At 53.5% G+C, this 23,660-nt stretch overlaps 2 protein-coding genes across 2 annotated transcripts; both read right to left on the minus strand.

The window, feature by feature from the left end:
* Nucleotides 1-641: 641 nt before the first annotated feature.
* LOC144934895 (GATA-binding factor 3-like) lies at nt 642-8,382 on the minus strand. Its single transcript, XM_078861163.1, has 5 exons — nt 8,060-8,382; nt 6,007-6,152; nt 4,282-4,407; nt 2,789-3,138; nt 642-660 (listed from the first exon to the last, which is right to left on the minus strand). Exons 1-5 carry the CDS (start codon nt 8,061-8,063, stop codon nt 642-644), a joined length of 645 nt encoding a protein of 214 aa, XP_078717289.1. The 5' UTR covers nt 8,064-8,382.
* Nucleotides 8,383-8,509: 127 nt separating this feature from the next.
* On the minus strand, nt 8,510-21,455 carry LOC144934896 (uncharacterized). Its single transcript, XM_078861164.1, has 4 exons — nt 21,311-21,455; nt 16,685-17,080; nt 8,560-8,686; nt 8,510-8,513 (listed from the first exon to the last, which is right to left on the minus strand). Exons 2-4 carry the CDS (start codon nt 17,067-17,069, stop codon nt 8,510-8,512), a joined length of 516 nt encoding a protein of 171 aa, XP_078717290.1. The 5' UTR covers nt 17,070-17,080; nt 21,311-21,455.
* Between the last annotated feature and the right edge of the window lie 2,205 nt (nt 21,456-23,660).

Raw genomic sequence — 23,660 nt, forward strand, 5'->3', positions numbered from 1 at the left:
TGGACGGCTGCTTGTGTTGTGGCCGAAACGTCGTCAGAATTTTTTTATTTTTTTATTTTTTTTATTTCCCTTCTACGTGACTTTACCGAAAGAACCAAGAAGATACTGCCGATCCCTTCGCGATCGTGCTGCGTTGCGGCTCTCAGGCGCATTTTCTGGGCCAGGTCCCACCGTCGGACATCGATGGCGAACGGCATTGTGGGAACAGCCGTGAGACACACTGGAGAGCTAATCAGGGCAGTCGGGATGTACGCCGAGCTTTTGTTTCTCCCAGCTCGCATCAGGGTAAAAACCGGTCCCTTGGTCGCCCTTGCAAGAGCGACGCGATTTTTCATTGCATCTCACTTGATCCATGGCAGTTGCTGCTATCGTTGTCAGTAGTCTAGCACGCTGCCATGGTGCGGTGGGCCGCGCACTGAACATTCTACCCAAAGAGCTCCAGTTCAAACTCTTGGCGCAGCGGATGAAACGAGGGGTCGGCTTCTTAAATGCCCCTGGCCTCTGTCGACCGCAGTTGGTCGATCGACAGGTCGCGAGAGGTGGGGCAAAGTGTTCGGTACGCCCACCTCTTCCAAGACGTCTGGCCAACGTGGAAGAGTAGGCCAAAATACACTCGCCCGAGGGGCCCTCCAAAGATCCCTCTAGTGGAGGCCCTTCCACCTGCAATGGCGTGAGGGAAATGTTGCAGGGTTGCGCCTTTATCCTCACCATGGAGATCTACACAAGAGCAGTCGCCGCCTGTTCATTTTGACTGGGTTCTACCTCTCTCTACGTAATGGAGTTCTCTTTGACGACAGGCTGTTCAGCAACAAGGTTGTGAACCCGTCTCTGCGTATGTTGAACGTTAACCAACTTGGAAGTGGGAGGGTTACCTCCGGGCAAATCCCAATTTATTCCCAACGCTTGCCAAAGTGGAAGAGTGGGCGACCCTCTAGGTGAGGTTGTCCTAGAGCTTCTCTGTGGTGAAGGTCCTTCTGCCAACAGGGGTGTGAGCCAGGCAGTTTCACAGCTGCGCCTCTACCCTCACTGATTGCTTTGTGCACACCGCCAGCCAATCGATTGAGTTGGCTCTGGTCTTTGGCGACCAATGACCATAGTGGTGATTGGGTGGCAGGGTTAATCTTTGGTGGTACAAAATAGATACTGTGCTGTATAATGTTTTCAATTCACTATTATTAGGGTAAGGAAGTAAAACATTTTAGAAAAGGTATAGAAAAAGGGAACCATATTGGTTAATATTTTTCCAAACTTTAGTGCGGTTGACGAAGTGGTACATCCACCAGTGGACTGAGAGGAGGATTCCTCTGTAGTTATGTAGATTTAGCCAAGCACACCTTGAGGTGTGTGGAGTTAAATAATGTTTATTGTATTTGACCATGTAGTCGTCTATCAACCGCGCTTTCGCGGCACAGCGATAAGGAACGTTGTCTTCGTTTTCAAATTTAGCAGTGTCGTACCCCAAACGCAAACATGTTTTTTGCGGTTGTAGAAAAACAGCTCCGTCCTATTTATTGTCGCCAACAGTTATCTCGCGAGCAGATAATGAATGTATCGTAGCGGGCAGTCGATTGCTCACCAGAAAATATGAAGCCCTCTTTTTTTCACATTTTCGTTGGTCTCACTCAAATGTCCCTTTCTGGCAGCAAACGACGACAACAGCAGCAGCAGTAGCAACGTTGAGAAACGCCCCCCTCAGTGTCCACAGCTTCACCAATGTTCACAGTAAGAGTTCGTTTTCCTGCAGCGTCCGCTGAAAACAGATGTGGCACTCCAGCCGTCAAACCTTCACTCGACTCGTTTGGCCTTTCTATGTGCTGAGGAAGGAGGGCCATTGCCTGCAACGTTGCCGATTTTAGATATTTTTAAGGCCATAGTCTTATTGACGAATGCGTTGCGTTTCTTCTCCATTATGTTTATAGCTTGCCTTGAGGGCTGCGCCAAAATAGTGAGCAGCGGCTTAGAGTTTAATACAGTTCTTCAAGTGGGGAATTGGGATCATTTTAACCGGCGATGTAGAAAGAGGCACTTACGGCGCTGGCGCCCACCGAGGAGACGCAGCGATGAAGTCAGCTCGGGTGCAGGGGCCCGGTGGGTCGTTGCAACGCGGGGTTGTCAGAGGTGCCGGCTGCTTGGGGAGGCCTTCATCCAGCAGTGGATTGACCATGGCTGATGATGGTGATGATGACGATGATGGTGATGATGATGAGACTGGGCACAAACTGCACCTTTTCTCTTTTAACCACATTGACAAAATAGAATGTCAATATGTGTGGAGTAAACAAATTCTTCAGTGTTCAAATTTTTTTTTTGGAAAGGGTTGAAGACGCGGTGGGGGGTGGAAAGAGTGTAATTTTTTAAAGTCACATCAACACCACAAAAGATAATTGCACCAGACACCGGTTCGTCTCATCTTTGTAGTCTCCAGCCGCGTAGCTATCGAGTGTGCAGGCGGTGCGACTGCACAGGGGGCCACAGGCCAGAAGGGCCCAGGTGTCGGCGAAGAGAGGGAGAATTTGAATAGGGGATCCCATTGTGATTACTCACACCAGGGCCTACGCCATTGTAGTCTCGTGACCAAGACTAGCCCATCATCCTCAACAAGAGACTCAGAGCAACGTTCCACTAGCCCAGAGCCGAGACCATACCTGTGGGCGTCTGTAAGCCGAGCTGCTGTTGATGAAGCTGCAAATGATGATGATGATGTTGGTGTTGAAGGTGATTATGTTGCTCGTGATGACGCTGCTGTTGCTGCTGGTGCTGGTGAAGAAGATGTTGCTGATGCTGTTGCTGCTGCTGCTGCAGGTGATGGTGCGACAGGTGATGGTGCGACAGGTGATGGTTGTGGAGGTGAGGAGCGAGCGGCAGGGACGATGCGGCCGTGTGCAGCTGAGCGAGCGAAGGCAGCGCGTGCGCGGCGCCCGCCAGGTGAACCGACGAGAGGTGAGCGGGCGGCAGGGCGCCTCCGCCGAACGCGATGGCGCGGGGCCTGTCGTAGGCCCCGGCGAGGAGCGGCAGCGTCTGCGAGCGGCCCGGGCTCGCGAGCGAGCGCCGGCTCTTGTCGTGCTTGCCCGGCTTGCCGGACGACTTCCGATTGCGCGTCTGGATGCCGTCCTTCTTCATCGTGATGGGGCGGTTCACCTGCGAGCGGCGGGGAGGGGGAGGGGGTAACAGCAGCGGCGTCTCAGTATGCAGGAGGCTGTGGGTTCGATCCCGACCCTGACGCCTGTTGTATATTTTGAGTTTGTTTGTTTCTCTCTCCCGTGGTCGCGTGGATTTTTCTCCGGATCACATTTTAGAATCAACATCACGCGTTTAGAGTATTTGGCTGCAATAAATTACCACGTGATAAGCCACTTCGTTGAGCTGTCATTTGTGGCCAGGTCGCTTCTGAAAAGTTTTGCTCAGTGGGCCTGTCCTGGTAGAATAAAAACAGTTTAGTTTTTAAAAATTCAGCCGACGGTTCGTGCAGAGCCACTGGCAATGTACATATGTTGAACTTCGCGCCGTACATAGCCAACCGCACTAATCGGAGGTGCGGGGGAAGGACAACAAACCGCGCGCATGGCTAAGCGACGCCAGAAGGGGTGACGGTGGCCAATGGGCAAGGATGAGGATGGGGGGTGGCGGCCGAGGGAGAGGAAAGTGCCCGAGGAAAATACGTCCACCGAGGAGATGGAGCGGCGAAATCCGCTCGAGTTTAAAACCCGGATGGATTGCGGCATGGCAGGAACGTGAGGGGGATGACCACGGCACTGGCCGTAGATCGGTCGCGGCAGATGGTCGTTGCTGCAGTGCGTGCCGGTCAATCGCACCGCACAACTCTGTGGGCTCGTCGCTCTGATCACCATTTACCCGTTAACATCAGAGCGAATAGAGGCATCTGTCTGCGTGTACTCAGTGATGTGGGCAGTGGCGGTGCAGTGGCTCACGCACTGCGCTACGTGCAGCGTCGGGCCAGCATTTGGAAGTGGCTGGAATCGTTCGCCCAACGTACCACGTTTTACCGGGCATACGTGTCCGGTGTTCTAAGCGACATTCGGCAAGGCATACCGTCGCACACCAGGACATCTCCCGCTGCGTGGGCACGAGCATGTGCGTACGTGTGCGCGTGTACGCAGGATACATACGTGTGAACCCAGGAGTGTGCGCGAGTGCGCGTGTATGCAGGATACGTGTGTGTGAACCCAGGAGTGTGCGCGTGTGCGCGTGTACGCAGGATACGTGTGACACCAGGAGTGTGCGTGTGTGCGCGGGAGCGCGCGTGCGAGCAGGACGCCTCACGTTGTGCAGCTTGTAGTAGAGGCCGCACGCGTTGCACACCGGCTCGCCGCTGGCGTTGCGCCTCCACAGCGTCGTGGCGCTCGTCTGGCAGTTGGCGCACGCCGTGCCGCAGCGCCGCGCCGCCGACTGCACGAACAGCGGCGGAGTCAACACGCAGAGCGGCGGAGTCGACACGAAACGTTTGGCTCCGTGTGGGGGGCAGGAAAGGCTCACTCACCCCCCCTCCAAAAAGAGCCTCCCACTCAATCTAGATTTGAAGTTTTCGTGACAGCGGGGATCCATACTCTTTGGTTCTTTCGGTAAAGTCACGTAGGTATAGAATATAGAATAAATTAAATCACGACGTTTTGGGCGTAACAATCAGTGGGCACCATTGAAACCTCATTTGCCAGTAAGGCGTCATCTGGTCCAACCCATGTGAGACTAGGCTCTAAGGAAAGCTGTCTCGGGTGTGGACCAATCAACTTCAATGACAGTGCACATTATCAGAGTTATGTTTTTTGTTTGCATTATGACTGCAGGTATTGTGGTCTATGCAAGCATGACTCCTTGTAAAAAAAGGTGTCAGTTTTGTTGCCAGATAGAATGGTAAAAAACCAATTATCAATCAGTGGGCAGCAGTGTTGTTTCTTGCTGTGGTTTTCCCACCTGATGACGGACGCTTGTGTTGCGCCTGATTTAATTTATTCTTTATTTTATACCGACGTGACTTTACCGAAAGAACCAAAGAGTAAGCCGCCCGCTCGTCACGCGGCCTCGAGATTCGGGGACGCGTCACGGGATGGTCGGATGCATTGTGCGGGATAACACGCGACTCCTGACGATGCCCCGCACATTGGCACGATGGGGAAAAGCTCCGGCAGTGGAAATGCTCAGCACGCAGCCCAAAGCCCGGAACGCCACGCTTGGGCGAGGACTTTGAAGATTGCAATTAGGTGCTCGCTAACAGCGCTTGCTCGAACAGGGGAACTTAGCTTCGAACGGGTCTGCCTGACCACACCACTGCATCGTGTATGTGCTACACGGTAAGGCCATTGCCCGAAACGTCGCCTTATTATATCTTTATTGATTTGAAGTTCTCAGTGTTGTTTGCAAATGTGGTGATTGTTATCGTTGTTAGATTTCACTGCATTGACAAGTTTGGATCAATTCAGTAACGGGATCAAGACTTGCGCTTCCCAAATGAGCGATGAGCAATTACTCACGCGCAGTGTAAAAGGAAACAGACGGATGCCGAACGTTGATTTTTGTTGTATGCCCATACAATGCACGCATGCGTTTGCATCTTGCATGTGTTCATCTCTGCGTGCGTATATGTCTTTGTGTGTGTGTGTGCACGTGTGCAAGTGCGTGCGTATGTGTCTGCACGTCTCTCTGCGCATATACGATTGCATGCGTGTGCGTGCGTGCGTGTGAGCGTGCGTGTGAGCGGGCATGTGTGCGAGCGTGTGAGCGTGTATGTGTGCGTGCATGCGTGTGAGCGTGCGTGCGAGCGTGCGTGTACGTGTGTGCGTGCATGCGAGGGTGCGAGCGTGTGCGTGCGTGCGAGTGTGCATGCGAGCGTGTATGTGTGCGTGCATGCGTGTGAGTGTGCCTGTGAGCGTGCGTGTGTGTGTGCATGCGAGCGTGCGTGTGTGCGTGCGCGTGCATGTGAGCGTGCGTGCGTGTGTGTATGTGTGTGCGCGTGCGTGTGTGCGTGCGCGTGCATGTGAGTGCAGTGCCTACCGGTCGGCGCTTAGGCCGGATGAGTGGGCGGTTGTGCCCGTTCATCTTGTGGTAGAGGCCGCACGCGTTGCACAGGTAGTGTCCGTTGGCGTCCCGCCTCCACAGCGGGGTGAACGTAGCCCCGCAGTTGGCGCATTCACGACCCTCTGGCGCACGGGGAGGGGGAGAGGCGGGGGGACTGAGGCTGTGGTGCTGCAGTGCGAGCCAAGGCTGACACAATGACGTCTTGCACACGTGATTGTCGTGCTCGCCAACGGCACTTGCCCCAACAGTCTGTCACGGCTATACAGGGGAACTTTGTCTTGTGCAGAAACGGTGGTTGCGGTGGTTGTGCGATGAACCTGGTCACCCGAGTTCGACATCGCAGTGACAAATGTCTGAACAGGTCGTGGGCCTCCTCGAGGTCAACTCAGCCTTAAATACGTCCCTGATGCAGGTGTGTCATTATCAGCATTGGGGATACAAACGCGGCCACGCGTGTGCTGTTGGCCATGCCACACCATCGTGCACTGTGCCAGCCTTTGTCGGACTTGCTCCAAAAGCCTGTTAAGGCTGTATATGAGGGGGGGGGGCTTTATCTTCGTCAGTGACGATGCACATCATCCACTTGACACTCCTGTAAACTCGTGGGCCCAGCGTGGTCTCTGTGTGTGAGCGATGCTGCAGCAGAGCGCCCGACTCACAGCAGCCGTGAGCAAAGGTATCTTGCCCATGCGTCATCTCTCTGCGTTGATAAAATAAGTAATTTTTTTGTTTCACTGCATTTTGACATTCCTACCCAGTAAGGCTGATTTATGTGAGACTTTTAACTGTAAAATATAGGAGGAACGTTAGTATATTGTGATACAGAAAGTAGGGTGTGGGCCTATTTGTTTAATGTGGATGTTTGAGCATTCTACGCAGGCTTGTGTGTATTTTTTGTTGTTGCAGGTCATCTGCTATCCAACCACACACCCAATTTATTGAACAACAGATTGGTCAAACGTCTCAAGCAGCACCCTCGTAAAAAAGCAAACAGAATCTGAATGGCGGTCTAAATTGTACATATTGTGTTATGTATGTGAAGATAGAATCTGGAAGGTGAATTACTTTCTTCACAGATGATGGGCAGCATACATTTGTTGGTGTTTATTGAGCACGACACTTAAAAAGCAATTTCGAGTCTTCGGCTGAACCTGCGCGTTGAATGTAATCACAGTCGTCATTTATGGGGGCCCAATTTCTAACAATCTGGTTTTTAAGATTTTTCTCGTTATAATTTTTCTAGTTATTTATTCTAGTTGTGCCAAGATTTCTACTTTACTGAACATTTACATCAGTGACGCCTGCACTCCGTCATGATCGTTTGTTTTTATTACTTCATACCATTTCAGTATCTCAATCTCAAATATAGGACTGCAAATGTTGTTCCCAAACTACTTTGGCATTTACACTCCTGAGCAGTTCCAGCGGTAGATTGACAAAGTGGCTGTATACTGCATTACACAATGCTCCATAGCAACAACAACAACAATGATAGGACGTATAAAACAAACACTTGTTCCTCTTTCCACTGTCACGAGCCAAGCCGGCATAGGGGGCTTTCGTGGTACGCGTGGTTTTTCCACTGGCTATTTGCCATGCCGAGCTGGAACCAAACCGTGATAACACGGCCTACCAAGATTTGCAAATCTAGCTCGGTAGGGGCACGTAGGGCTGGGGGAGGACGGGGGCGAATGGCTTGTGGATAAAAAATAAACCTGGCGCCATCTGAGCTGACTGGGCATTGTCCCCACACGGCTCGGTTGTGTGGTGGACAATAGATGTTCCCGTGCCGGTCACGGCAAACATCGGCGGCGGGTCGATGTCGCAGCTCGCCTGGCCAGCGACCCACCACCATTCACCACCAACCCGCATTGACCGGCGTGGGTGAGTATGGTCACATACCGGCCCAGAAATCGACACGATGTGGGTGAGGCCTTCATCCAGCATTGAATTGAAAAATCTAATTAACGGTTGGAATATTTTCAACAACCGCGTGTGTGTGCATGTGCGTGCATGGCTTCCTATTTACCCATGCCACCGCGGCCCCTGCCCCTGCCTCGGCCGGCCTCCCCCTCCTCGTCGTCCCCGTCTAGGTGGCCCGGCGGGCACGCCGGGTAGGCGCCCAGCGCGGCGGGGAACCCCGCCGGCTCCCCACGCTCCTCGAGGCCCACGGGGCCGCCGTGGCGCGATCGCGCCGGGCCCCCCGGGCCCCCCGGGCTGCCCTCGCTCCGCGGGGACGGCGACGCCCCCGCCGCCAGATCCGGGTCCGGCGAGGCTCCGCAGCTGGCGCCGCCGTTTCCGCCGTTGCCGCCACCCTCCTTTGGCGGCGTCGGGGGCAACGGGAAGCCCCGCTCGCCCCGCTCGCCCCGCTCGCCCCGGGCGGGCGGCGCCGCCAGCGGCGTGGCGTGGGGGTACGGGGACGGCCGCGCCTTGGCCAGAGGCTCGCGCAGGGCCCAGGCGGTGGTGACGGCCGCGTGGCTCAGCTGATTCAGGTGGTTGAGGTGGTGGTGGTGGTGGTGGCCGTGGTGCAGGTGGTGGTGGGGGTGGAGGTGGTGGTGCGGAGGAGCGGGGGTGGACGAGTTGCCGCCGCTCTCCTGCAGCCACGGGAATCGCAGCTGGGGCCTGCACACGGGGTGGGTCGTGCCGGCCAGACGAGCTGCAACACGCGGGGCACGGGAACAACACCGGCAGCGCCACCGTCAGTGAAAACCTGCGGTCGTTGTCCAGGTGGACAAGAGGGCCGAGCACTCTCTCTCTCTCTCTCTTTGTGATGTTTAAGTCGTAAATCCAGCTGATGGCTTCAGAGCACAGAGGGCGAATCTCACTCGTGCCCTCTGAGACTCTAAGGGCACTGATCTTGTGAGCAAAAGCAGATTTCACTGAACTTATGAGGTCACTTCTCATCCACACTTGGGTGCGAACATTCCCATGTGCCCTAGCACACAGTGAAATGCTCATTGCATGGAAATCAAAGTTATATTTTTCAGAGCTGGAATTTACCCAAATTAAGCGACAAAAGCTAAATTTATTTCGGCACAGCCATCATAAAGTGCACACCACGAAACTTGGAGCTGATTAGGTTTTCACTCTATTTCAACAAAACATATCACTCTAAGACTTAAATATATCACTGATGGCCACACGGTGGACATTTATCTGCACGGCGGGATGTATGGGAAAGCGCTCCTCCTGAGGTGGACAATATGTCACTCGAAGGGGCTTCACGAGTTTAGTGAAATCTGCAAGAGTGGACACCTCTTCTCGTAACACCGTGACACCAAGAACAGCGCAAGTAGAATGGCATTGCATACAAACAGAAATAAAAAAAAACCTTTTGGTCATCTTCATTCTTGGTTAATCAGCGATGGGCCTCATGCCTAAGCCCTTTACAGAGCCGCTCCTTGTTTAGTCAATCAGCGAGATGTGACTAAAGATTTAACATAAATGTTTACCAAGGACTCCACAAATTACTGAGAATTAACGAAGTGTGCTGTCTGCCTTAGTAAAGTGGATATTAAATACCGCGAGATGTAATCATTCACAAAAACTAGGTCATCCTCGCAGCAGTGGCGGCTTTTGGCTGGGCATCGAACAAAGACGGTCACCACATCGCGCGCTTTCAGATGCGCTTCTGTGGCCGTCTGGAACGCTCTTCCTTCCGATATTAGCAAGCCACTGGAGCTACGCACTTTAAAATTTAGATTGAATAGTCATTTATTCAAAACTGCATTTAGCACGGTTGGCTACGTACGATGCGAAAGAAGTTCAACGTAGATGCATTGTGTTCGGATGAAACAAATTTGTATTACTTCTCCGCAGTGAAACAGTACAAACATGTTTGGTACGGAGACACAACTATGGAACGGCAGCTAATGGAGGGGTCAACGCGCCCGCGAAGGCACCCAACGCGGAGATGGAGCGATTAAAATTCGCTCGCGTGCGGGAAAGAGATTGATTGTTGCATCACAAGTCCATAAGAGAGGTGCTGATGGCTTGGGGATACATCTCACGAATCGTGGATATATCTCGCCTATTGTTGTTGTTGATGTTGATGATGATGATTATACTATGATACAGGATTGTTCTTACGTTTGTACAGTGAGATCTCGTCACGTCTCGTGACTGGCAGGATGATTTGCATCTTGAGGATGGAGATGGTGAGCGGAGAGTGCACTGCAGCCAGGTAATTTGTGCTCAACGAGTGGAGGGGGGGCAATTTTTTGGAAAATGCGAGCACAGGAGAAGTCGACGAAAGGCAGCCGAGCGAGCGGAGTTGGCCAACATCTACACCCCGAGAAAAGTAACATCCAGCGTGCATCCGAAAAAAACAACTAAACCCCCCCCCCCCCCCAAAAAAAAATATAATGAAGACACAATGTAGCACACGGAATAGTGGTGCTCAGATCTTTCGACCGTGTGGGTGAGCTTCCGCACCTCCCATTAGCACGGTTGTCTGCGTGCGGTGCGAAAGTTCAACGTGTAATTACACCGGGAAAGCAGCGAGGCTCAGAGTAATGACGCCGCGTGCCAGCGGCATGAGACGGCGTGCGAGTGCGAGAGAGTCAGAAGCGCGCGCGCCCCAACCCAACAGAGGCTCCCTTGGCAGGAGGCAGGCGACTAGCCACGGTTCACGCAAGAGAGCGGCGAGGTGTCGCTGGGGCCAGCCTCGAGAGGGAATGTCAGGTGAGAGAGACCGCAGCGAAGGGAGGGAGACCTCCACGCGGATGCGGTGGGGGCGGGCAGGCGGGGGGGGGAGGTTGAGCCGCAGGGCTCTCGGCTCGCTTATAGCGTCGTTTGTCAACAGTTTAAGAACGGCCTTCGAATTCGCCTTCGAGCCCTCGGGGATTCCACCGCGTGTCCTGGCTGTCCTGGCTACGCGCAGGTGTGCTGGCATCATCGTCTCACCCGCCACCACCGCCACCGCCACCACCGCCACAGGTTGGGGGCCGTCCATAAATGACGTCACGCGATATTGGACGATTTTTGACCCCCCCCCTTTCGGCACACGGCGTTACAAAAAGTCAGACCCCCCCCCTCGAATATGACGTCACAAAGCTCTGCCCCCCCCCCCGCCCAAAAAATAAAACATGCTTCAAATCGCTTTAAATGATTGTCATTGTAGTGCGTATTTAACGTGGCGCTGCACTCTGATGTTGTAGGAGAAAAAAATTATTTAAAAAAAGTCTAATTAAGTAGAACGTGTTGTCTATATTTATTTAAAGTTGCGCATTTTTACGTGACGACACATTTCTCAAACCCCACCCCCCGCCCCCATCGTCACAAATGTTTGACCCCTCCCCCACCCCCCTAGGTGCGTTGACGTCATTTATGGACGGCCCCTTGCGAGTGTGCGCGTGTTTGGACCGAGGCGAGTGGAATCGCGGTGGGGCAAAATCGTTCTCACGTTGCACCCTCCAAGCACGGCCACGCGCGTTTCCGATTGTCGCTCACAGCCAGGCATCGCTTGACGAACGTGTGGACCTGTTCCTGAGCCTCCGTCTCGCTCCACTCGGTCGCCACTAAAGTGAGCGCTGTGCCTGGCGCGGCGTGCCACACATCGGCGCTGGGAAGGCGAAGGTGGCAGAGCGTGACGCCAGCGGCCATTCACGGTGGCTCGTCAAATTAGACAAGTGACAAATGGCACGATGGACTTTAATAGTTATAGATTATAATCTATTTCATTCAGATTCATTCAGATTTCTATATAACGGTTAGCACGCTACTTCTCACTGCTAATGCAGTCCCGTTTATCGTGGGGAACTTTTTCCTTTGCACGTTCACCGCAAGGACCGTGTCGTCAATGCGGAACTTGATTCCTTTGCAAAAGGAATCTATTTACTGTTTGAACATCTTAACACACGCGTCTTTTTTGCCGAAAAGGAATAAAACTTATTTGAATTTTTCACGCAGTCCCGTTTCAGCGTGCAGCTTAATCTTGATCTGAAGCTTTCGTGACCGCAGGAATCCATACTCTTTGGTTCTTTCGGTAAAGTAACGTAGGTAGAAAAATAATAGATCACGACGTTTCGATCGCAACACAAGCAATCGTCATCATTGATGTCACTCTCCCCGTGCCCCACTCTCTCCACGTATACATCTCTCGTCATCATCATCATCAATGATGACGATTGCTTGTGTTGCGATCGGAACGTCATGATCTACTATTTCTTCTGCCTGCGTGACTTTACCGAAAGAACCAAAGAGTACAGCGTGCAATTTTTTTTGTCCCCTAGTTTTCGACTTGTAGCCATTTCTTTGTAATCTAACATCGGCTGTAGCCACACCACCGTGGTGCTGTCCTTCACAGCTGCTGAAGAACGACAACGGTGCTCTCACGCTGCCCCAGCAGCAGCAGTAGCAGCAGCAGCAGTAGCAGCAGCAGCAGTAGCAGCAGCAGCAACAAGCAGCAGCAAGCAGCAGCAGTAGCAGCAACAAGCAGCAGCAGTAGCAGCAGTAGCAGCAGCAGCAACAAGCAGCAGCAAGCAGCAGCAGTAGCAGCAACAAGCAGCAGCAGTAGCAGCAGCAGCAACAAGCAGCAGCAGTAGAAGCAGCAAGCAGCAGCAGTAGCAGCAGTAGTAGCAGCAGCAACAAGCAGCAGCAGTAGAAGCAGTAGCAGCAGCAGCAGTAGCAGTAGAAGCAGCAGCAGCAGCAACAAGCAGCAGTAGTAGCAGTAGCAGCAGCAGCAAGCAGCAGCAGTAGAAGCAGTAGCAGCAGCAGTAGCAGCAGTAGCAGCAGCAGCAGTAGCAGTAGAAGCAGCAGCAGCAGCAACAAGCAGCAGTAGCAGCAGTAGCAGCAGCAGCAACAAGCAGCAGCAGTAGAAGCAGTAGTAGCAGCAGTAGCAGCAGCAACAAGCAGCAGCAGTAGAAGCAGTAGCAGCAGCAGTAGCAGCAGCAGCAGAAGCAGCAGCAGCAACAGCAGCAGCAAGCAGCCTGTGTAGCCGACACGGGAATGCATAGGCCAGGCAGCAGTAGTAGCAGCGCCTCCCTTGCCTCGTGTCCAGATACTCATCCATCCTCATTCCTCAATGGCTCTCTCACGCGTGCCCCAAACGTGTTGATTATTATCTCACGGCTTTATGCTCTTTATCGAGGCGTGTGAGAAGCCCACTGAGATGGACTGTACGTGCATTGTCCTCCATTTAACCACGATGGCCAGTCGAGATTTATTATTCACTAGTTGTACTACCCGGCTTCGTCCGGGACTTGGATCCACCACGCCCGGCCGCTTTTGGGTTCGTAGCGTAGCGCTAACCACGACACTACAATGCGTTACGCTTCCACGTGCGCGGGTCACATGACAGATGTGACGTCACAGCTCACTTACCGTGCAAAAAATCTATGCATTATTGAGCTCCTCCCCCACCCCCCAAAAAAAAACTAAAGTGTATTTTTATAATGTTTGCATGGTGTACAGTCTGGAAAGTACCCACATGGCAAATTTCAAATTTGTTGCATCTCGGGAAGTACGCTAAACATTTTTTGAACAGACACACGTATTCACAACTTTGCATTTTATATATATGGAGATTAATTTTCAATTTAAAGCTTTCGTGACTGCAGGGATTCATCTTCTTGGTTCTTTCGGTAAAGTCACGTAGAAAGGAAATAATGAAATAATAAAAATAAAACATAAGCTCATTCAGACGCTGTCTTTCCGACAGACCTGTTCTTCACCTGAGGAAGGCTGCTTGCGTTGTGGCCAAAACGTCGTGAGAATTGTATTTTATTATGTTTTATTTTTATTATTTTATTATTTCCCTTCTACGTGACTTTACCGAAATAACCAAGAAGAGGGAGATTAATGTCCCGTATTTAACCACATCAGAGACCATTGAGCTGCATCATGCCTGCGTGTCCTTTAACCACACGGGAGCGCACTGAGCTGCAGCACATATCCGCGTCCTTTCTTTAGCCACGATACCCCGTTGACATTCATGATTTATTCACGTGCTGTATTCAACCACACACGAGAGTCCACTGAGCTGCTTTAAGTGCTGCACGTCCTTTAGTTAAGTCTCACGAAAGCCCAGTGATGTGCATTCGCCTCGCTGTCATCTCCGTGTTACGACCGTCGGTGTCAAATTGGATCGTCTGCACGTGCTGTTGCCCTCGACTGCGAAGCGCGTTTGACGGGAGACGCGCTGATGTGCACGCACAATGATCGCGAGCCTTGTGGGGAATTTAAATAACAACATCGTATCTGTCTCGCCACGTAGAGAAACCCGACAACAGTTTTTTAGTAGATGTTCGCTACACGTAAACAGCGCATATAGCTGCAAAAAGATAAATATATGCCAGCATACTTTGCATCTTCTTGGTTCTTTCGGTAAAGTCACGTAGAAGGGAAGTAATAAAATAATAAAAATAAAACATAATGAAATAAAATAATTATCACGACGTTTCGGCTACAACGCAAGCAGCCGTCTTCAAAGAACCAAGAAGATGAATCCCTGCAGTCACGAAAGCTTTAAATCGAAACATACTTTGCATGTTAAGACGACATCGCCTGCTTGTGGTGAGGTTTGCAGGCCTTCGACTTCGCACATTTAAAATGCCGCGACTGTTGTACTATACTGTCCGTTACACATCTATGGTCCAACGTCTCTACTTCCCGCCTCGACCAACTCGCACTGACCAACGCGGTGAAGTATGGCCAATAACCATAACGACTCTCACGGCGTGGGGAGAGGCCCTGATCCAGCAGTGGATTGAGACTGGGCTGTGTATGTACACCAGAGGGAAAAGTCAACAGTATATACGGATAATAGAAGTTGGCGGTTCATAAGCAAATGGCTTCAATCCACTGATTCGGCCCAGCAATGTAAATGGTTACGCCAGACAGTTGTGGGTTAAAGTGTGGGTACTACCATCCCTTCAGAGGTGGATGGCCCACGTGGAAGAGTAGGCCTCTAGAGCTGCCTCGAGTGGAGGCCCTTCCACCAGCAGGGGCGTGAGCGAGGAATTGCAAGGCTGCCCCTTCACATTTGAATGCATTGTCTCATTTGAGTTGTCTGCCTCTTTCCGTGTCTGCCTCTGCCCGTGTCTGCCTCTGCCCGTGTCTGCCTCTCCCGTGTCTGCCTCTCCCGTGTCTCCCTCTCCCCGTGTCTCCCTCTCCCGTGTCTGCCTCTGCCCGTGTCTGCCTCTGCCCGTGTCTGCCTCTCCCGTGTCTGCCTCTCCCGTGTCTCCCTCTCCCCGTGTCTCCCTCTCCCCGTGTCTCCCTCTCCCGTGTCTCCCTCTGCCCGTGTCTCCCTCTCCCGTGTCTCCCTCTCCCCGTGTCTCCCTCTCCCCGTGTCTCCCTCTGCCCGTGTCTCCCTCTCCCCGTGTCTGCCTCTCCCGTGTCTCCCTCTCCCGTGTCTCCCTCTCCCCGTGTCTCCCTCTGCCCGTGTCTCCCTCTCTCCGTGTCTGCCTCCCCCGTGTCTCCCTCTCCCCGTGTCTCCCTCTCCCCGTGTCTGCCTCTCCCGTGTCTCCCTCTCCCCGTGTCTGCCTCTCCCGTGTCTCCCTCTCCCCGTGTCTGCCTCTCCCCGTGTCTCTCTCTCCCCGTGTCTCTCTCTCACCGTGTCTCTCTCTCCCCGTGTCTGCCTCTCCCGTGTCTCCCTCTCACCGTGTCTCTCTCTCCCCGTGTCTCCCTCTCCCCGTGTCTCCCTCTGCCCGTGTCTGCCTCTCCCGTGTCTCCCTCTCACCGTGTCTCTCTCTCCCCGTGTCTCTCTCTCACCGTGTCTCTCTCTCCCCGTGTCTGCCTCTCCCGTGTCTCCCTCTCACCGTGTCTCTCTCTCCCCGTGTCTGCCTCTCCCGTGTCTCCCTCTCCCCGTGTCTCCCTCTCCCCGTGTCTGCCTCTCCCCGTGTCTGCCTCTCCCCGTGTCTGCCTCTCCCGTGTCTCCCTCTCCCCGTGTCTGCCTCTCCCGTGTTTCCCTCTGCCCGTGACCCTCTCCCCACATTGCTCTCCCCTCCACTTGCCCCACTTGCCGCATCTCCATCTCTCCCCGTGTCCATCTCTCCCCGTGTTCATCTCTCCTCGTGTCCATCTCTTCCCGTGTCCATCTCTCCCCGTGTCCATCTCTCCCCGTGTCCATCTCTCCCCGTGTCCATCTCTCCCCGTGTCCATCTCTTCCCGTGTCCATCTCTCCCAGTGTCCATCTCTTCCCGTGTCCATCTCTCCCCGTGTCCATCTCTCCCCGTGTCCATCTCCCCCCGTGTTCATCGCTCCCCGTGTCACTCTCCCCGTGTCCATCTCTCCCCGTACCCCACTCTCCCCGTGTCCATCTCTCCCCGTGTCCATCTCTCCCCGTGTCCATCTCTCCCCGTGTCCATCTCCCCCCGTGTTCATCGCTCCCCGTGTCACTCTCCCCGTGTCCATCTCTCCCCGTGCCCCACTCTCCCCGTGTCCATCTCCCCCCGTGTTCATCGCTCCCCGTGTTACTCTCCACGTGTCCATCTCTCCCCGTGCCCCACTCCCCCCGTGTCCATCTCTCCCCGTGTCCATCTCTCCCCGTGTCCATCTCTCCCCGTGCCCCACTCCCCCCGTGTCCATGTCTCCCCGTGTCACTCCCCCCGTGTCCATGTCTCCCCGTGTCACTCCCCCCGTGCCCATGTCTCCCCGTGCCCCACTCCCCCCGTGTCCATCTCCCCCCGTGTCCATGTCTCCCCGTGTCTCTCACCGTGAGTCGCTGCTCTGTACTCCGCACTCGCCCCGGGCACGTTCGGATGTCCCTGAGCATCCAGCAGCCCCACAAACACCTCCAGATCCTCACTGTGCAGCGGCATGGGCTGCTGCTGCTGCTGATGATGATGTTGTTGTTGCTGCTGCTGCTGATGCTGCTGCTGGTGTTGATGATGCTGATGCTGCTGCTGCTGTTGCTGCTGCTGCTGATGGTGGTGGTGGTGGTGATGATGGAGGTTGCCGTGGAGTTGCCCCGGCACGGCTGCACCCAGGAGCGGGTTCGCCTCCCCATATCCATGCGGGAGCCCCGGGGGCGCATCGAGCACGCCCGTGCCCTGGGGGCTGCCGTGCCAGCGAGCCAGGTGCTCCACCATCACCTCCATGGGGGCCCCGCCTGCAACAGGAATCGCCATCATCAGCGGCCATGATCAACCCACTGCTGGCTGAAGGCCTCCCCGCGCCGCGCGAGTTACGGTGTTTTATTTGGTCACGCTTGGTGCGGTGACGAGTCCTGGCGATGGCGCGTTCGCCGCTTGTTGCAAAGGTTCACGGTTCGATTTCAGCGGCCGCCCTGGTTATTGCTGCGGGTCTTATAACCGCCTGCCTCACAGTGGACGTTAAAGATCCCTTGATGTAAATTCGCAAGGGTTAGGCCATTGTGTGCTGGTGTCGTGGTCCAAATTTTCTAAATTTGAAAGTTACCCGCAATTACAGCAGAAATCATGGCCGAGATCGCTCTTGCATATTAGGCGTATCATGGTCTCACCTGGTTAAACAAAATAAACCCAAGGTAAACACTCTATGCCGGCCGGTCAACACGGTTTGTTGAAGGCGGAGAGCCGTACACGCGGGAGTATAGAAAGTACCGTCCAACATTGGGTTGTTGCTACACTGCCCCTTTGCTGCCCGGCACACAGTGCAACCTCCGAGGGCGCGCCTTTAACAAACTGCTCGTGGGCGATGCTCGCCCATTCCAAGCACTCGCCCACCAGGTTCCAGCCTGCTTAGCTTCCGAGATCTGACGAGATGGAGCGAATTGTGCGAGTGATTTGTCAGAGGGGCGCTGCTGCAAAATGTGACGCAATCATTATTATCGCAACACCGCGAAGTTGGTCTCTCTGATGACTTGGGCTGTGACATGCATGCGTGCGTGCTCAAAGCGGCACCGAAGTTCGATCCTCGGACACGCCTAACGTCAGTGGTGAGTGAAACTTGGACAGGCCTCTGGGTTCTTCACCAGCCGGCACTGACCAACGTGGTGAATCATGGTCGAATAACCCTCGTGATTGAAACGGCGTGGGGGAGGGCCTTCATGCAGCAGTGGATTGACAAAGCGCTGTAAATTGTTATGTTGAATTCATGATTGTAAAATCTATAAACTAAACTAGTTGTATTTTAGCAGGTAAAGCCCACTGAGCTATGTAGCTCTTTTTCAGAAGCGACCTGACCGCAAATGATAGCTCAACGAAGTGGCTTATCACGTAGAAATCTTATAGCTGCCAAATACTCTAAAAACACACTGATTCTAAATGTGGAGGGAAAAACCGGAGGACCCGGAGAAAAATCCACGCGACCACGGGGAGAACACGCGCACTCCAAATATACAAGCGTCAGAGTCGGGATCGAACCCACGACCGCCTGTGAACCAGGCGAGGTAGTTAACATCTCGCCACCGTGTAACCAGGTGGAGCAGTGGAGTGACGCAGTGGTTTGCGTGCTGCCCGAAGAACCGGCCACCTCAGCTAGATTCCCGGCCACAGTTAACATCAGTGGCATCAGATATCTGTACGGGTGCTGAGCTCCTGCCCTTCACCAACCCCCACTGACTGGCGTGGTGAAGTATGGTCAAACTAACCTTATGACCGACACGGAACAAAAAGGCCTTCAGACAGTTCAGACAGTAGTGGATTGTCAAAGTGGCATACATCAGTATCGCTCCCTGTATCTATCTAGAAAAGCCTCACTGCCTCAAGACGATATCATCAGGAGGGTCCTACGATTGTGGTGCTTGGCTAATTTACCTTGTGGCTAGCGGGAGAAGTCGTGATTATCTATAGACATCTAACACGTGCCAATTAAAGCTCCCCACAGATGGATTCAAGAGCCCGTGAAGAACCCATTTTGAACTTCCATCCGGCCACCTTGCAGCCGAGCAGCTTTAGGAGTTTCACCAATCTCTACGTGGCCCACCAACCCTTGCCTCCAAAGCGCCGTTTCACGGAAGTGCACGACTGCGCTGCTGAGATTTTGTTGAAAGTCAAAGTAGGGCGAAATTCCACATTGCCTTGGCATAGGGCGAGTTTTTCCATAGCTCGCGGCTCACATTTGAAATGTTGCAACTTGAAATCCCAATTTCGGGTCAACTCAACTCAACGTGCGTCTCTAGTCGGTAAAAAAAAAAACTTCTGCTTCTTGAAAAATCAACCATGGATGATCAATGCACGCCGTGCTTGTGCAGCATATAGCCGTTGGGATAAACTCGGATGTGCCCGGAGATAACTACCACTTAGAAGCGGACAACCACTCAAAATATATAGAGATGGGTTAACAACCCACTTGCTGTACAGCCCGTTTTTAAAAATGAAACCTTTATTGCGACGAGATAGATAGACTGTAACGCGATGCTCTATTATGGGGTCACTGTGGCGAAGGTAAAGGGGCAGCCCTGCAATTCTTTGCTCAGGCCACTGCTGGCAGAGAAGGGCCTTCACCATCTTCAATGAGCTCTGGAGAGCCCCTCTTAGAGTCTATTTTGCCGACTCGTTCGCGTTGGCCAGACGTCTTCCCAGAGGTGTGAGTACCCACGCTTTACACCCACTAAGCACAGCCTGCAAATTCATCCACCGGCCGACTCTGTGTTGCTAACTGTGGTGTGTGCTGCTGGATGGGTGGACAGAGATGGGGGGGAGGGGTGGTAAAGTAACCTGCCCATCGATTCAATTGCCGCCACGGGAAATCGAACCGACGACCTCTGGACCGCAAGTCCCGTGTGCGCATCACCCCCCCCCCCCCCCTACGGCATCATCCCCGGCGTGTCCCTCTGATCCTTTTATGAGTTCAGCGCGGAGCAGAAATATTTACCGATTCATATTTCCGTTCGCGGCCGCTCAATGACGGGTGGATTGTTTCGCTCCTGCTCAACTCTTCTCACTGCTGGCGTTTGTCACGGAACAATGCCGTCCAACAAACAACAAAGTGGAACGGTGGCGCAGCGGTTAGCGCACCATCAGTGACGATGAGTGACATCTGAATTTGTCTTGACTGCCCCCCCCCCTGCACGAACCTGCGCTGTGGCCAGCGTGGTGAAGTACGGCTAAGCATCCACCGTAATAAACGACACGGCATTGAGATGCCTTAAATTCATAAATATTATTAAAATATAGTTCGTTAATTGGCTACGTATATTTCAATCATTGTCAATTAATTACTTCACCCAGCAGAGGATTAACAAAGGGCAGTGCAGTGTTGTTTTTGTGATAATTATAGCTGTGCTCATAGAGCCAAACTGTGATAGCGTACTGGAGAGAATTGGTGTGATACGCGACGCATATAAGACGACTTCTTCCGAACGATAAAAAATACTGCTGTAAAAACATGTATATATATAATCGACGACGTTTCTGACCATAGCCCTTCTTCACGTCACACATTTCAGTATTATAATTGTTTCGATTTAAAGCTTTCGTGACTGCAGGGATTCATCTTCTTGGTTCTCTCGGTACAGTCACGTAGAATGGAAATAATAAAATAATAAAAATAAAACATCTTGGTTCTTTCGGTAAAGTCACGTAGAAGGGAACATCTTCTCGATAGACCTGTTCTTCACCTGAGGACGGCTGCTTGCGTTGTGGCCGAAACGTCGTGAGAATTATTTTATTATGTTTTATTTCTATTATTTTATTATTTCCATTCTACGTGGCTTTACCGAAAGAACCAAGAAGATTATAATTGTTATCACGATAATGCCGGATCAATAATCAAATGCGATCCACTGCGCTTGCTCAATCCGCTGCTGGATGAAGGCCACCCCGTGCCGTGCCGGCCGCGATCGCTGTCCGACCATACTTCACCGGACTCGTCACTGGTATTAGGTCGTGGACAGGGGGCAGCCGACCGGCAAATCCTCGGCTTCGTAGCGCAGTGCGCTAAGCATTGCGCCACCGCTCCAGGAGAGGCAGCTTCGACCTGCGCCTCGTCGCCGCCGTCCCCGTAGCATCGCCACGTGCGCCGCGGTGACTGCCATTAGCATCACAATCCAGGTCCATCATCAACACGTGCCTACGCGTGGTTGTGAATGCCGCGTTACCATGGCCTTTGTTGGTAAGTCTCATTAATTGCTCACGTGCACAGAGTCTCCAATTGAGCTTGAGCGCCAAGGCGCACCGGGGGGTTGGTGGTGTGGCCGCCACCACGCCTGGCCGCCTTTGTCTCCCCATCAATGACGTTTATTGTCCGCGCCAGGTACACTTAGTTAAGGTTCATTCAAATTCGGGGAGACTCATGGCCGCAGCAGCTTCAGACGCCACTCGCAGCTGCCGTTTGCGATCAGCGGACCGTGAATCGAACTGAGATCGCAGTGCGCGACCCGCCGGCCCACCACGCGGCTTGCTGCGTAAACACTCACCTCGATAGGACGCTCCGTCCGGGGTTGGTGGTAGCTCCTGGGACGGGTGATGAAGCGGGTATCTATGTGTGCACGTCGCTGGCTGTTCGTGCGCTTCTCTTTCCGTGAGTTGCCCGTCTCAGCGGCAGGGGCGCGTGTTTTTTTCGTTTCCTCTCGCAGGCGTGGCTGCGCGTAACGCTACAGAATCTGCCCCCCCCACCTCCACCTCACCCGCCCCTGTGATGTTCACCTAAGAACCCCTCTCTCCATCCACGTGCGGTGGCCACGTTCAGCGGAGCGAGCAAGTTTAAGCGGTGCCCGTACTCGTGCCGGGGTCTTCACTGCGCTACGCGATGCCGACGGAGGCTGACGGCGAGCTCCACTTTCCTCCAGCGACGCAGAACGGCGCTCAGAGCTCAAGTGTCGTGCGGTGCGCCGATGCCATCATCGTCATCGCCAGCACCGTCGTCGGGCAGGAGTCGTCCACTTTGAAGCGCGCAGGGAGGAGGAACGCGCACGTCCCTCTTTACCGCCCTGCGGCCCGGCGAGATGATTGGCTCCAAGGGGGTCACCCAATTGAAACGCTCCGGACGCGAGGAGGGAGGTCTCGAGTCGCGGTGGGGCGCGGTGGCTGTGTGAGTGCCGCGGGGGGGGGGTGATGCACGCGTGCAGGTGAGGGCCACTCCCCCCCCCCGTCCACTACGCCGGGGGTGAAGGGGGGGGTTATCCTGCATGAGGGTTTGGAGCAGTTCGTGTCCTACCAATACCTCGATGCTGATCTCGTCAGAGGGCATAGACCATCATCACGCGAACTCCGTTCGTCTTCGCAGCGGCGGCTTTTGGCTGCTGGCCATCGAACAAAAACGGCGGTCGCCGCATCGCGCGGCGATTTCAAAAGCCCTGCGGCCGCCTGGGATGCTCTTCCGATATTAGGGGAACCATTGGAGCTACGCTGATTAAAATCGTCCAGATTGAAAACAAATTTCTTTAGAACCGCTTTTTATGCTTAGTCTATCATTCCACCCGCAGCTCCGATTAGCTCGGTTGGGCAACGTACGGTGTTAGAGAATTTCAAAATAAATCAATATATTGGTTGGGCATGGATATGTACAGTATTGCAATCCAGAAGGTCGCCGGTTCGATTTCGATTTCCCGGCGCGGCAGATTGAACAATGCGCGTGTCTTCATGTCACCCCCCCCCCCCCCCCCCCGCCTGTGTCCACCAATCAGTCGAGATGGAGACACCGTGTAGCGTGTGGTGGGGCACGACGGGTGACTCCTACCTCTTGCGCGGTGGCTAGGAGATGTTAACTACCTCGCCTGGTATACAGGAGGTCGCAAGTTCGATCCCGACCCCGACGCCTGTGCTATATTTGGAGTGCGCGTGTTTCTCTCCCGCGGTCACGTGGGTTTCCTCCGGGTCCTCCGGGTTTCCCCTCCACATTTTGAAACGCGCGTTTAGAGTATTTGGCTGCTATAAATGCCCACGTGATGATAAGCCACTTCGTTGAGCTATCATTAGTGGCCAGGTCGCTTCCGAAAACAACTATATATCTAACTCAGTGGGCCTTACCTGGCAAAATATATTTATTTATCGTTTAAATTTTCTTCCAAGACGTCTATGACATCCCGTCATAGAGGGGCTCTCCAGAGCTCCCTCTCGTGTTTGCCCTTCCGCCAGCAGCGGCGTGAGTGGGGAATTGCAGGGCTGCGCCACCTCATCTATTGAGGTGTCCTCTACTCATGCAGTCGTGTCGCCTCGATGCCGGACTGCAGACTGTAGCAGAGGCTGTCGAGGAGAGAGAGGTGGGGGGGGTGTGAAACACAGCTTCCGTGCAAATGAGCTGCGCGCTTCTCAACCGAGATGAGGCATGCGAATTCGTGATGATATTGGGTACGCTGCTGCTACTAATACTGCTGTTGTTGATACTACAGATGTTTGCTGCTAATGATGATGACGGTGCGATTATTGTTGGCGGCTGATGCTGATGCGTCTGGTGAGTGGTTGTCAGGTTAGCGGCGAGTTGTCTCGTGAGTTTGAATCGTGAATTCAGCCGGGCGGTGGTGGCTATGCACGTGGCCTGCAATCCGGCACTGTGGAGGCAACGAGGGTTTGTGGGTCACCGCACAAAATGTTGTGAAGCTCCCTTCCCGTGGGCGTCGATGGGATTGCCATACCCTGGCTCGCCGCGAGAAGGCAGTACAGCAAGTGGACTTATCGCCATCTGTTTCCGTCTGTACGGGGGACTAATCGCCATCTGTTTCCGTCTGTACGGGGAGGCCGTGTTGCTCCCTCGTGCGTGTGTGGGTTTTCTTCGGGCACTCCGGTTCCCTCCTACTTGTATACAGTAAACAGTCAACATTAATTGGC

Source organism: Lampetra fluviatilis, chromosome 11 (genome assembly GCF_964198595.1).
Source record: "Lampetra fluviatilis chromosome 11, kcLamFluv1.1, whole genome shotgun sequence".
Classification (NCBI taxonomy): Eukaryota; Metazoa; Chordata; class Hyperoartia; order Petromyzontiformes; family Petromyzontidae; genus Lampetra; species Lampetra fluviatilis.